Raw genomic sequence first — 12559 nt, 5'->3', positions numbered from 1 at the left:
GTCTGCACTCCTTCCAAAAGTGGGATTTCTAGGGCAAGAACACCAGCCAGGGCTGCCGAGAGACTGAGCTGGGCCCGGGGCAAGGCCCCCCCCCCCCCCCAGTATCGCACCCCCACCCCTCAATCGCTACTTCTGTCGCCTCCCCCTTCTGCTCCCAGGCCGCCGGTGTTCCCAGTCTCCACCTACATACTCTCTGCTCCCTTCTGTCATCCAACCCGCCTGCCATCACTGTGGCCCGCCTTCGCGGAAATAGGAAGTTGCATCAGAGGAGGGAGGGACACTGAGGGAAGGCCCGCCCGAGGCGAGCTGCCGCTTTCCCAGAGAAGGTGCTGCGCTGTTGCTTTACAGATTTTTTTTTTAATGCAGGGGGGGTCGGATGACAGAAGAGAGCTGAGTGTATGCAGGTGGAGACGGGGCTGCGGCGCCAGCGGTCTGGGAGCAGGAGAGGGCGACGGACTCTGGCACCGGGCCTTGTTCCATTGCCCCTTGATTTACAGATGATGGTGGGATCTTAAGAGTGCAAACATCACAAACTCCTAAATTGCACATTTAAAGAGATATAAAGCATGATCTAGTCTATAAAAAAAAAAAAGTTTAGTTAGGTCTAAGATTCTATCCATGAAACAAAAAAATTGAGAAAAACCCGATACTAAAATTCTGTTTTTATCCCAGATGTCTATTTCACAATCAGCTGCAAGATCAGAAAGTATGTGTGTGGGGTTTTTTTTTTAATCATAAATTCAAAAACAAGATATATGCTCTTCCCTCCCCATCCCCAACACTTTATATTATATTAAAATTATGGCTGGTTGCTGACAATGGATAAGGCTACAAGACTCACTACTTACAAGGAGAAGGTATATAAAGTTTCTAAATCAAATTAAACCCGGAAGAAGCACACACACAGCCTCAGAGACCAGAGGTTTGGTGTGGAGTTCACATCTCACACAGCAGAACTGTAACCTACCCAGAATAGGTTTTTTCCCCACCCATCTGGGCAGGTTTCTTTGCACCTATTCCATCGTCAAGATATTAATTTACAAAGAGGAGAATCACCTCTAGTATTCCTATACTACCTTGATGCATATTTATCCCTAAAACCATAATTGTATTAGCCTTGTGCTGACATTTGCCATGCAACTGAAGGAGGTTTCTTATAAAATGAGCACAATATCTGCAGGCATAGTTACATAGTAACATAGTAGATGACGGCAGAAAAAGACCTGCACGGTCCATCCAGTCTGCCCAACAAGATAACTCATATTTGCTGCTTTTTGTGTATACCTTACTTTGATTTGTACCTGTGCTGTTCAGGGCACAGACTGTATACGTCTGCCCAGCACTATCCCCACCTCCCAACCACCAGCCCCGCCTCCCAACCACCAGCTCTGGCACAGACCGTATAAGTCTGTCCAGCACTATCCCCACCTCCCAACCACCAGCCCCACCTCCCAACCACCGGCTCTGGCACAGACCGTACAAGTCTGTCCAGCACTATCCCCACCTCCCAACCACCAGCCCCACCTCCCAACCACCGGCTCTGGCACAGACCGTATAAGTCTGCCCCGCACTATCCCCACCTCCCAACCACCAGCCCCACCTCCCGATCCTGACTAAGCTCCTGAGGATCCATTCCTTCAGCACAGGATTCCTTTATGCTTATCCCACACATGTTTGAATTCTGTTACCGTTTTCATTTCCACCACCTCCCGCGGGAGGGCATTCCAAGCATCCACTACTCTCTCCGTGAAAAAATACTTCCTGACATTTTTCTTGAGTCTGCCCCCCTTCAATCTCATTTCATGTCCTCTCGTTCTACCACCTTCCCATCTCCGGAAAAGGTTCGTTTGCGGATTAATACCTTTCAAATATTTGAACGTCTGTATCATATCACCCCTGTTTCTCCTTTCCTCCAGAGTATACATGTTTAGTTCAGCAAGTCTCTCCTCATACGTCTTGTAACGCAAATCCCATACCATTCTCGTAGCTTTTCTTTGCACCGCTTCAATTCTTTTTACATTGAAGATCTAAGCTAGTTTCAATGACCCAATGTACCGCGGTAACTACGAAGAATGACTGCACCTGCGTCTCAATGCAAATTCAACAGTGTAAAAAACTGTTAAGAGAATGTTGCATTAATTGTACCTATGCCTGGAAAATTTGAACATAAGTTCTAGAAGGAGAGCATCACCCTGGTGAAGTAGGAAGTACTCCTGTAGCCAGGACCTGCCCACCAGGGGATGTATTATCCTTTCGCACCGAGGATATATCTCCAAATGTTGCCCGGGAGGGAAAGGTTAGGACAGCTGTTGTACTTGGTGATTCGATCATTAGGCATATAGATAGCTGGGTGGCTGGTGGACGTGAGGATCGCCTGGTGACTTGCCTGCCTGGTGCGAAGGTGGCGGACCTCACGTGTCACCTAGATAGGATTCTAGATAGTGCTGGGGAGGAGTCCGCTGTCTTGGTACATGTGGGTACCAATGACATAGGAAAATGTGGGAGAGAGGTTCTGGAAGCAAATTTAGGCTCTTAGGTAGAAAGCTGAAATCCAGATCCTCCAGGGTAGCATTTTCTGAAATGCTACCTGTGCCACGCGCAGGGCCCAAGAGACAGGCAGAGCTCCAGAGTCTCAATGCGTGGATGAGACGATGGTGCAGGGAGGAGGGCTTTAGATTTGTTAGGAACTGGGCAACATTCTGGGGAAGGGGGAGCCTATTCCGAAAGGATGGGCTCCATCTTAACCAGAGTGGGACCAGGCTGCTGGCATCGGCGTTTAAGAAGGAGATAGAGCAGCTTTTAAACTAGAAATGGGGGGAAGGCCGACAGTCGCTCAAAAGAGCATGGTTCGGGATAAGGTATCTTTCAAAGATATCACCATAACAGGGAAGATAGAGTATCCTGATAGTGAGGTTGCAAAAGAGATTGTAGTAGATCGGGTATCTTTAAATAACAATAAAAATCAGACAAAAGATTGCCAATTAATACTGTCAAGTACTAAGCATGATGTACTTAGGAACAACAAACATAGTTTGAAATGTCTATATGCGAATGCCAGGAGCCTAAGAAATAAGATGGGGGAGTTAGAATATATTGCACTAAATGAAAAATTAGATATAATAGGCATCTCTGAGACCTGGTGGAAGGAGGATAACCAGTGGGACACTGTCATACCGGGGTACAAATTATATCGTAGTGATAGGGTGAATCGGATTGGTGGAGGGGTAGCATTGTATATTAACGAGAGCCTTGAATCAAATAGATTGAAAATTCTGCAGGAAGCAAAACACTCCTTGGAATCACTGTGGATTGAAATTCCATGTGCAAAGGGGAAAAGGATAGTGATAGGAGTGTACTACCGTCCGCCTGGCCAGGACGAACAGACGGATGCGGAAATGTTAAAGGAAATCAGGGACGCAAACAAACTGGGCAACACAATAATAATGGGGGATTTCAATTACCCGCATATAGACTGGGGTAATGTAACATCTGTACACGCAAGGGACATAAGATTTCTTGATGAAATCAAGGACAGCTTCATGGAACAGCTAGTTCAGGAGCCGACAAGAGAAGGAAAAATACTAGACTTAGTCCTTAGTGGTGCTCATGATCTAGTGCAGGGGGTAACGATACGAGGGCCCGCTTGATAACAGTGATCATAATATGATCGGTTTTGATATTGGCATTGAAGGAAGGGAAACTAGGAAATCAAGTACGCTAGCGTTTAACTATAGAAAAGGTGATTACGACAAAATGAGAAAAATGGTGAAAAAAAGACTGAAAGGAGCAGCTCGCAGAGTAAAAAACTTGCATCAGGCGTGGATGCTGTTTAAAAACACCATCCTGGAGGTTCAGGACAAATATATTCCACGTATTAGAAAAAAGGGAAAAAAGACTAAACGTCAGCCGGCGTGGCTAAACAGTAAGATAAAGGAAATCATTAGAGCCAAAAACAATCCTTCAGAAAGTGGAGAAGAGAACCAACTGAAAGTAACAGGATAGATCATAAGGAATGCCAAGCCAAATGCAAAGCGGAGATAAGGAGGGCAAAAAAGGACTTTGAGAAGAAATTAGCGTTGGAAGCAAAAATACATAGTAAAAACTTTTTTAGATACATTAAAAGCAGGAAACCGGCCAAAGAGTCGGTTGGGCCGCTGGACGAAAATGGTGTTAAAGGGGCGATCAAGGAGGACAAAGCCGTAGCGGAGAAATTAAATGAATTCTTTGCTTCGGTCTTCACCGAGGAGGATTTGGGGGGGACACCGGTGCCGGAAAGAATATTTGAAGCGGGGGAGTCGGAGAAACTAAACAAATTCTCTGTAACCTTGGAGGATGTAATGGGTCAGTTCAGCAAGCTGAAGAGTAGTAAATCACCGGGACCTGATGGTATTCATCCCAGAGTATTAATAGAACTAAAAAATGAACTTGCGGAGCTACTGTTAGAAATATGCAATCTGTCCCTAAAATCGAGTGTAATACCGGAAGACTGGAGGGTAGCCAATGTTACTCCGATTTTTAAGAAAGGTTCCAGAGGAGATCCGGGAAATTATAGACCGGTGAGTCTGACGTCGGTGCCGGGCAAGATGGTGGAGGCTATTATTAAGAATAAAATTGCAGAGCATATACAAAAACATGGACTGATGAGACAAAGTCAGCACGGATTTAGTGAAGGGAAGTCTTGCCTCACCAATCTAATGCATTTTTTTGAGGGGGTAAGCAAACATGTGGACAATGGGGAGCCGGTTGATATTGTATATCTGGATTTTCAGAAGGCGTTTGACAAAGTGCCGCACGAAAGACTCCTGAAGAAATTGCAGAGTCATGGAATCGGAGGTAGGGTATTATTATGGATTAAGAACTGGTTGAAAGATAGGAAGCAGAGAGTAGGATTGCGTGGCCAGTATTCTCAGTGGAGGAGGGTAGTTAGTGGGGTCCCGCAGGGGTCTGTGCTGGGCCCGTTGCTTTTTAATGTATTTATAAATGACCTAGAGATGGGAATAACTAGTGAGGTAATTAAATTCGCCGATGACACAAAATTATTATTAGCTGTCCACCGGATCCAGCGTGTCCAGCTAGTTTCAGCTGCCGATCCAGCCTTCCCCTTGCTGTCCATCGGCTCCAGTGTGTTTCAGCCTGCCTGACCCAGCCTCTCCTTGCTTACTCCAATTCTTCTGCTCCAGCGTGTTCCACCTCGTTCCAGTCTTCCTGATCCCAGCTCGTTCCAGTCTTCCTGATCCCAGCTTGTCCGTCTGCTCATCCTGACACAGTTCATCTGTTCCTGCTTGTTCCAGCTTGTCCATCTGTACCTGCCTGTTCCGGCTTGTTCCTGCTTGCTTCAGCTTGTTCCGGCTTGCTCCAATCCATCTGACTGTTAACACATCGAGTAACCTGCCTGCCTGCTTGCGAGCCTCTCAGCCATTGACTTACCTACCTGCCTGCTAGCTTATCAGCCATTGACTTATCTAATCGCCAACCCAAAACCTAGCTTCAAGCCCTATCTATCTGCTTAACACCTCAGTCATTACATAGTCACCCATTAACACCTGTTAACTGCTTAACACCTCAGTCACTATATTGTCACCTGTTACACCTCAGTCACCACCTATGGCCCCTGTCCATGTTCTCTTCCTTGCCCTGTCCCTTCCTAATCTCCTTTCCCCCCCACTCCCACTGTCTACCATTAGAACTACTCGCTGCCCTCCCACCCTGCCCGCCACCGCAATACCCTATTCACCTCCATCCCTCACCTTACCATCCCTCTTGTCCCCCTCCTTCCTGGCTCTCAACCTTCGGCACTTCCTTCCTGCCATTAACCCATCCCCTTTCCTCCTCAGTACACCCCGTCTTCGTCGCCTTCGTCGCCCAACCTCCCCCACCCTCCTCCGCACTCTCTTGCTCCTCCTCCTGCTATCCGCGGGAGACATTAACCCTAATCCAGGTCCCCCTCACCTGTCCCCGTCCTATCCTTGCGAACGATCCCGGGATGTCTCCAATCTCGTCTCTATTCCCCTCCTTCCCCCCTCCTCCCTCCCCCTTCTCATGCGCCTTGTGGAATGCCCACTCAGTCTGCAACAAACTGCCTCTCACCCACGATCTCTTTATCTCTCGCTCCCTTCAACTGCTCGCCCTAACCGAAACCTGGCTCTCCCCGGAAGACTCTGCCTCCGTTGCAGCCCTCTGCCATGGAGGCTATCTCTTCTCCCACACGCCCCGCCCAATTGGCCGCGGCGGAGGCGTTGGGCTACTACTCTCACCCTCCTGTAGTTTCCAACCCCTCCACCTACCGCAGTCTCACTGCTTCTCATCCTTTGAAGCCCATTCCATCCGGCTATTCTACCCGCTACCACTCAGAGTGGCAGTCATTTACCGCCCCCCTGATAAATCCTTCCCTTCCTTCCTTACCGACTTTGATGCTTGGCTCTCTGTCTTTCTTGACCCCTCATCTCCGTCCCTCATTCTCGGAGACTTTAACGTACATGCTGATGACCTATCCGACCCCCATGCTTCTAAGTTCCTCACCCTAACATCCTCCTTCAACCTCCAGCTGTGCTCCACCACCCCTACTCATCGTGACGGCCATTGTCTTGACCTCGTCCTCTCCTCCTCCAGCTCACCCTCCAATTTCCACGTCTCAGCTCTTCCTCTCTCCGACCATCACCTGATCACATTCACACTTCTTCACCCCCCCCCTCCCCCCCCGTCCAACTTTAACCACCACCTCCAGGAACCTCCAGGCTATTGACCCCTCCACCTTATCATCTACTATCTCTAATCTCCTCCCCTCCATCATGTCCTCCGAAACTGTCGACAAAGCGGTCTCCGCCTACAATACCGCTCTCTCCTCTGCTTTGAACACCCTTGCGCCATCCATCTCCCGTCCCACAAAGCGCACCAATCCCCAGCCCTGGCTGACTCCTTGCATCCGTTACCTTCGCTCCTGCACCCGATCCGCTGAGCGCCTCTGGAGGAAATCTCGTACCCTTCCAGACTTCCTCCACTACAAATTCATGCTATCCTCCCTCCACTCCTCCCTATTCCGTGCAAAACAGGACTATTACACCAATTGACCAATTCTCTCAGCTCCAACCCTCGTCGTCTCTTCACCACCCTTAACTCCCTCCTAAAAGTGCCCCCCGCTCCTACTCCCCCTTCTCTCTCTCCTCAATCACTGGCCGACTATTTCCGCGACAAAGTGCAAAAGATCAACCTTGAGTTCACGACCAAGCCACCACCTCCTCTTCACCCTTTAACCCTCTCCATCAACCAACCTACCCAGGTCTCTTTCTCCTCTTTTCCTGAGATCACCGAGGATGAAACTTCCCGCCTTCTTTCCTCCTCGAAATGCACCACCTGTTCCTCTGATCCCATCCCCACCAACCTACTCAACACCATCTCCCATACTGTCACCCCCGCCATCTGTCGCATCCTCAACCTCTCTTTCTCCACTGCAACTGTCCCTGACACCTTCAAGCACGCCGTTGTCACACCTCTCCTCAAAAAAACCTTCACTTGACCCTACCTGCCCCTCCAACTACCGCCCCATCTCTCTTTTACCCTTCCTTTCCAAAATACTTGAGCGCGCTGTTCACAGCCGCTGCCTTGACTTTCTCTCCTCTCATGCCATCCTCGATCCACTTCAATCCGGCTTTCGCCCTCTGCACTCGACAGAAACAGCACTCTCTAAAGTTTGCAACGACCTGCTCCTGGCCAAATCCAGAGGTCACTACTCCATCCTCATCCTCCTCGATCTTTCCGCCGCGTTTGACACTGTCAACCATGATTTACTTCTTGCCATGCTGTCCTCTTTTGGGTTCCAAGGCCCTGTCCTCTCCTGGTTCTCCTCTTATCTCTCCCACCGCACCTTCAGGGTACACTCCCATGGATCTTCCTCCACTCCCATCCCACTATCTGTTGGAGTTCCCCAGGGATCTGTCCTTGGACCCCTTCTCTTCTCAATCTACACCTCTTCCCTGGGCTCGCTGATCTCGTCTCATGGTTTTCAGTATCATCTTTATGCTGATGACACCCAGCTATACCTCTCCACACCTGACATCACCGTGGAGACCCAGGCCAAGGTATCGGCCTGTTTATCCGACATTGCGGCATGGATGTCCAACCGCCACCTGAAGCTGAACATGTCCAAGACCGAGCTCCTCGTCTTTCCTCCTAAACCCACTTCTCCTCTTCCTCCACTCTCTATCTCTGTTGATAACACCCCTATCCTCCCTGTCCCATCTGCCCGCAACCTCGGAGTCATTTTCGACTCCTCCCTCTCCTTCTCTGCGCATATCCAACAGACTGCCAAGACCTGTCGCTTCTTCCTCTTCAACATCAGCAAAATTCGCCCTTTCCTCTCTGAGCACACCACCAGAACTCTCGTCCACGCTCTCATTACCTCTCGCCTTGATTACTGCAACTTACTCCTCACCGGCCTCCCACTCAGCCATCTATCCCCCCTTCATTCAGTTCAGAACGCTGCTGCACGTCTTATATTCCGCCAAAACCGATATACTCATATCACCCCTCTCCTCAAATCACTTCACTGGCTTCCGATCAGTTATCGCATACAATTCAAGCTCCTCCTCCTTACCTACAAATGCACTCAGTCCGCGGCTCCTCACTACCTCTCCACCCTCATCTCCCCCTATGTTCCCGCCCGTAACCTCCGCTCACAGGACAAAGCCCTTCTCTCAGTACCCTTCTCCACCACTGCCAACTCCAGACTCCGCCCATTCTGCCTTGCCTCACCCCATGCCTGGAACAATCTTCCTTCACCCATACGCCATGCCCCTTCCCTACCCATCTTCAAATCTCTGCTTAAAGCTCACCTCTTCAATGCTGCCTTCGGCGCCTAACCACTCGAGATATATAAAATACCCCAATCTATCCACCCTATCAGACTAACTGTTCACTCGTCCTCTAGATTGTTCACTTGTCTTTAGATTGTTTTCTTGTCTTTTAGATTGTAAGCTCTTTGAGCAGGGACTGTCCTATGTTTAAATTGTACAGCGCTGCGTAACCCTAGTAGCGCTTTAGAAATGCTAGTTAGTAGTAGTAGTAGTAGTATTCAGGGTCGTCAAGTCGCAGGAGGAATGTGAACGATTACAGGAGGACCTTGCGAGACTGGGAGAATGGGCGTGCAAGTGGCAGATGAAGTTCAATGTTGACAAGTGCAAAGTGATGCATGTGGGTAAGAGGAACCCGAATTATAGCTACGTCTTGCAAGGTTCCGCGTTAGGAGTTACGGATCAAGAAAGGGATCTGGGTGTCGTCGTCGATGATACGCTGAAACCTTCTGCTCAGTGTGCTGCTGCGGCTAGGAAAGCGAATAGAATGTTGGGTGTTATTAAGAAGGGTATGGAGTCCAGGTGTGCGGATGTTATAATGCCGTTGTATCGCTCCATGGTGCGACCGCACCTGGAGTATTGTGTTCAGTACTGGTCTCCGTATCTCAAAAAAGATATAGTAGAATTGGAAAAGGTACAGCGAAGGGCGACGAAAATGATAGTGGGGATGGGACGACTTTCCTATGAAGAGAGGCTGAGAAGGCTAGGGCTTTTCAGCTTGGAGAAGAGACGGCTGAGGGGAGATATGATAGAAGTGTATAAAATAATGAGTGGAATGGATCGGGTGGATGTGAAGCGACTGTTCACGCTATCCAAAAATACTAGGACTAGAGGGCATGAGTTGAAGCTACAGTGTGGTAAATTTAAAACGAATCGGAGAAAATTTTTCTTCACCCAACGTGTAATTAGACTCTGGAATTCATTGCCGGAGAACGTGGTACGGGCGGTTAGCTTGACGGAGTTTAAAAAGGGGTTAGATAGATTCCTAAAGGACAAGTCCATAGACCGCTATTAAATGGACTGGAAAAATTCCTCATTTTTAGGTATAACTTGTCTGGAATGTTTTTACGTTTGGGGAGCGTGCCAGGTGCCCTTGACCTGGATTGGCCACTGTCGGTGACAGGATGCTGGGCTAGATGGACCTTTGGTCTTTCCCAGTATGGCACTACTTATGTACTTATGTACTTAAGTTACCCCCCCCCACCCAAAATAAAAAAAATCACTAGCAGCTGAAAGAGTCTGGGAAGGTTGTTTAGGAGGGAGAAGAGGGAAATCAAAAGGAAGATGGGCTCAGCCCTTACCGTTGTGACCCTGCAGATCTGACCCTTGAATTCAGGGCTATAGCAGGCTCCACTCAGGGGACACTTCTCCACAGGCTTCCCACGATAGATGGGGCGGTATGAGGCAGCACAGATATCAAAAGGGTTATGCATGTCATAATTCAGCTGGCAGGTGTCCACTGGACTCTTTTCACAAGCAGCCAGGATTTTCCGGGTCTGATGAAATGAAACAAATGGAATACATGTTGAGTCAGTCAATCCCGTCTGTCCCAACTCTGCCTGTAGGCTGCCAGAATGCAGAGCAGAGACACAACACATATACCTTGTGGCAACCTCCAATAGCTCACTGCCATACAGCCTGTCGTCTCCTCATCGCCCCCTGTGCACACGTACCTGCTGGGCCACGTCTGGCTTGGGTCCAAGCTCCAGGAGGCGTCTGGCAAAGGCAGCAGCAGTCTTGAAGTTCTTAAGCTTGAAGAAGAGGTTGACAGCAGTGCGGAGTACCAGGATCATATGCACAGGTTGTAGGTTGGCGTGAGTGAAGTATGCTGCCATCTGAGTAGAGAGCAGGACCAAAAGAAAATGAGAGGAAAATGAGAACACTGCTGCAATAAAGTATTTAATTATACTATATGATTATTTTTTTCCCCATTCTTCAAGATATCATCATCAATGAAATTTTATTTGGTACCTCACAGATGCGTTTCTGCTGCTCCAGAGTCTCTTTGGGAAGCTTCTTTCGTTCAATTTCCATGGACAGTCCAACAATGTATTCCCTGCAGATCACAATGAGCTGCTGGGCCTATTGAGGAAGAAATGGTGAGACGGTGCACTGAAGAGCCCAAAAGTGCAAGAAAGCACACAGGATGGCAGACCTGAGCTCACAGGTACACTGGCAGCAATGGAATGCAAAAGAGCAGAGCCAGAGCAGAGCCTGGTGCAGGTTTACCAACTGGCAGAGTGGGCAGTAGCCATGTCTGTTCATTAGCTGCTGTTCCACACTGTTCTGTATGGAAGAGAGACAGCCAGCTATTCATATGTCTAAGGCAGGGGCGTAGCCAGACAACAGATTGTGGGTGGGCCTAGGCAAGAAGTGGGTGGGCACCAAGTGTTCTCCCCCCCCCCCCCCCCAAAAAAAAAAAAAAATATCTAAGCTGGCAGGAAAATGCTTCTTTCCACCTTGGCAGTCTGCAAAGGCATGTGCTGAAAACTGAGCATGCACAGGTTCCAGTATCGTTGAGAGTAGCATTTTTGTTACCATTAGGTGGAAGTCTTCAGCTGGTAGAGCTTGGGATCCCCCCACCAGCTACCGCTAAACTTGTGCTACTGTTGGGTGGGCCTAAGCCCTAAGTAGGTGGGCCCTGGCCCACCCAGGCCCACCTATGGCTACGCCACTGGTCTAAGGGCCTTTAAATTCAACCCCTGTCAGACACTGCACTTAGAAGACTAAAGAACTCTCATAACTGCTCTTAAAAAAAAAAAACACCTTACAAGACTGTAAACAAATCATAATGACTAATATAGAACAATAACAAGACTGCATCGGAGAGAAAGGATTCGATAAGCGTGGCTGCACATGCAGTGATCTTTTCCCAGAGCCGAGCCTCACCTCTGCAATCTCCTGCTTGTTGTCCACCACCAGCATCGGCACGCTCAGCAGGATCAGCCGGAACTTCTCCACTGCTTCCTCGAACTTGCCAGAGGTGGTCAGCTGATAGCAGAGCTGCAGGCGCTGGATCAGGTCACTCAGTTTCAGGCCCACAGCCGGTACTGCATTCTTCATCCCCGCATCCTTCCTGTAAGCAAAAAGGGGGATGGAGGTGGGTAGGGAACAGGTGTTTTATGCAACATATTGTGTTTTTAGGGATTATTTTGGTTGGAAAAAAAAATGGGCAAGTGACTCGGTTTTCCTAAGGAAATGTTCAAAGTAAAAGTATGTTGAATCTCTCTACTTTGAAAATCAAAATTCACCCTCTTCAAGCTTCTCCTTCCATAGCGTCCCACGGATCAATCCAGAGACGAGTGGGTTATGTCCCTCTACCACCACTCAGCTCTGGCTTGATCTGTTGGGACTAATGGAAAGAAAATGATCAAGTAAGGACTAATTTTGCCTTTGGCTGCCTCCCACACAAACTGTGCTCATCTACATCTTGGTCCGACAGTAGTCTAAGTGCAGAGAGCCATTCGGGTCTTTCACAAGTGCAGCACTGCTTACCAGTTGCGATTGGGATAGCCATACATGGCAGGGAGGCCAGGCAGGGCCTGGTAAGTGGAGCGCCCTCGGGCAAAGGTCTGCATGAAAAGCTGCTTGTAGGGACCAAAGGTTGTCACTCCCACCTGGTCATAGAGAAGCTAGAGGAAACAGAGATGAAAGTACTGTTAATGTGAAAACTCACAGGACTATTGCACTCAAATATCATCTGCTCCTTATTT

General features: G+C 48.7%; 1 protein-coding gene across 1 annotated transcript in view; it reads right to left on the bottom strand.

The window, feature by feature from the left end:
• COPA (coatomer protein complex subunit alpha) overlaps positions 1–12559 on the bottom strand; it is a 72699-nt gene that overhangs the window by 997 nt on the left and 59143 nt on the right. Inside the window, exons 28-32 of the mRNA XM_030186392.1 lie at positions 12342–12478; positions 11736–11922; positions 10818–10928; positions 10520–10681; positions 10148–10342 (exon numbers count right to left, since the gene is read on the bottom strand). Of these exons, the coding sequence (XP_030042252.1) occupies positions 10148–10342; positions 10520–10681; positions 10818–10928; positions 11736–11922; positions 12342–12478 (792 nt within the window). The remainder of the gene's footprint in view (positions 1–10147; positions 10343–10519; positions 10682–10817; positions 10929–11735; positions 11923–12341; positions 12479–12559) is intronic.

Source organism: Microcaecilia unicolor, chromosome 14 (genome assembly GCF_901765095.1).
Source record: "Microcaecilia unicolor chromosome 14, aMicUni1.1, whole genome shotgun sequence".
Taxonomy (NCBI): Eukaryota; Metazoa; Chordata; class Amphibia; order Gymnophiona; family Siphonopidae; genus Microcaecilia; species Microcaecilia unicolor.
This window is presented reverse-complemented; position numbering and strand designations above follow the sequence as displayed.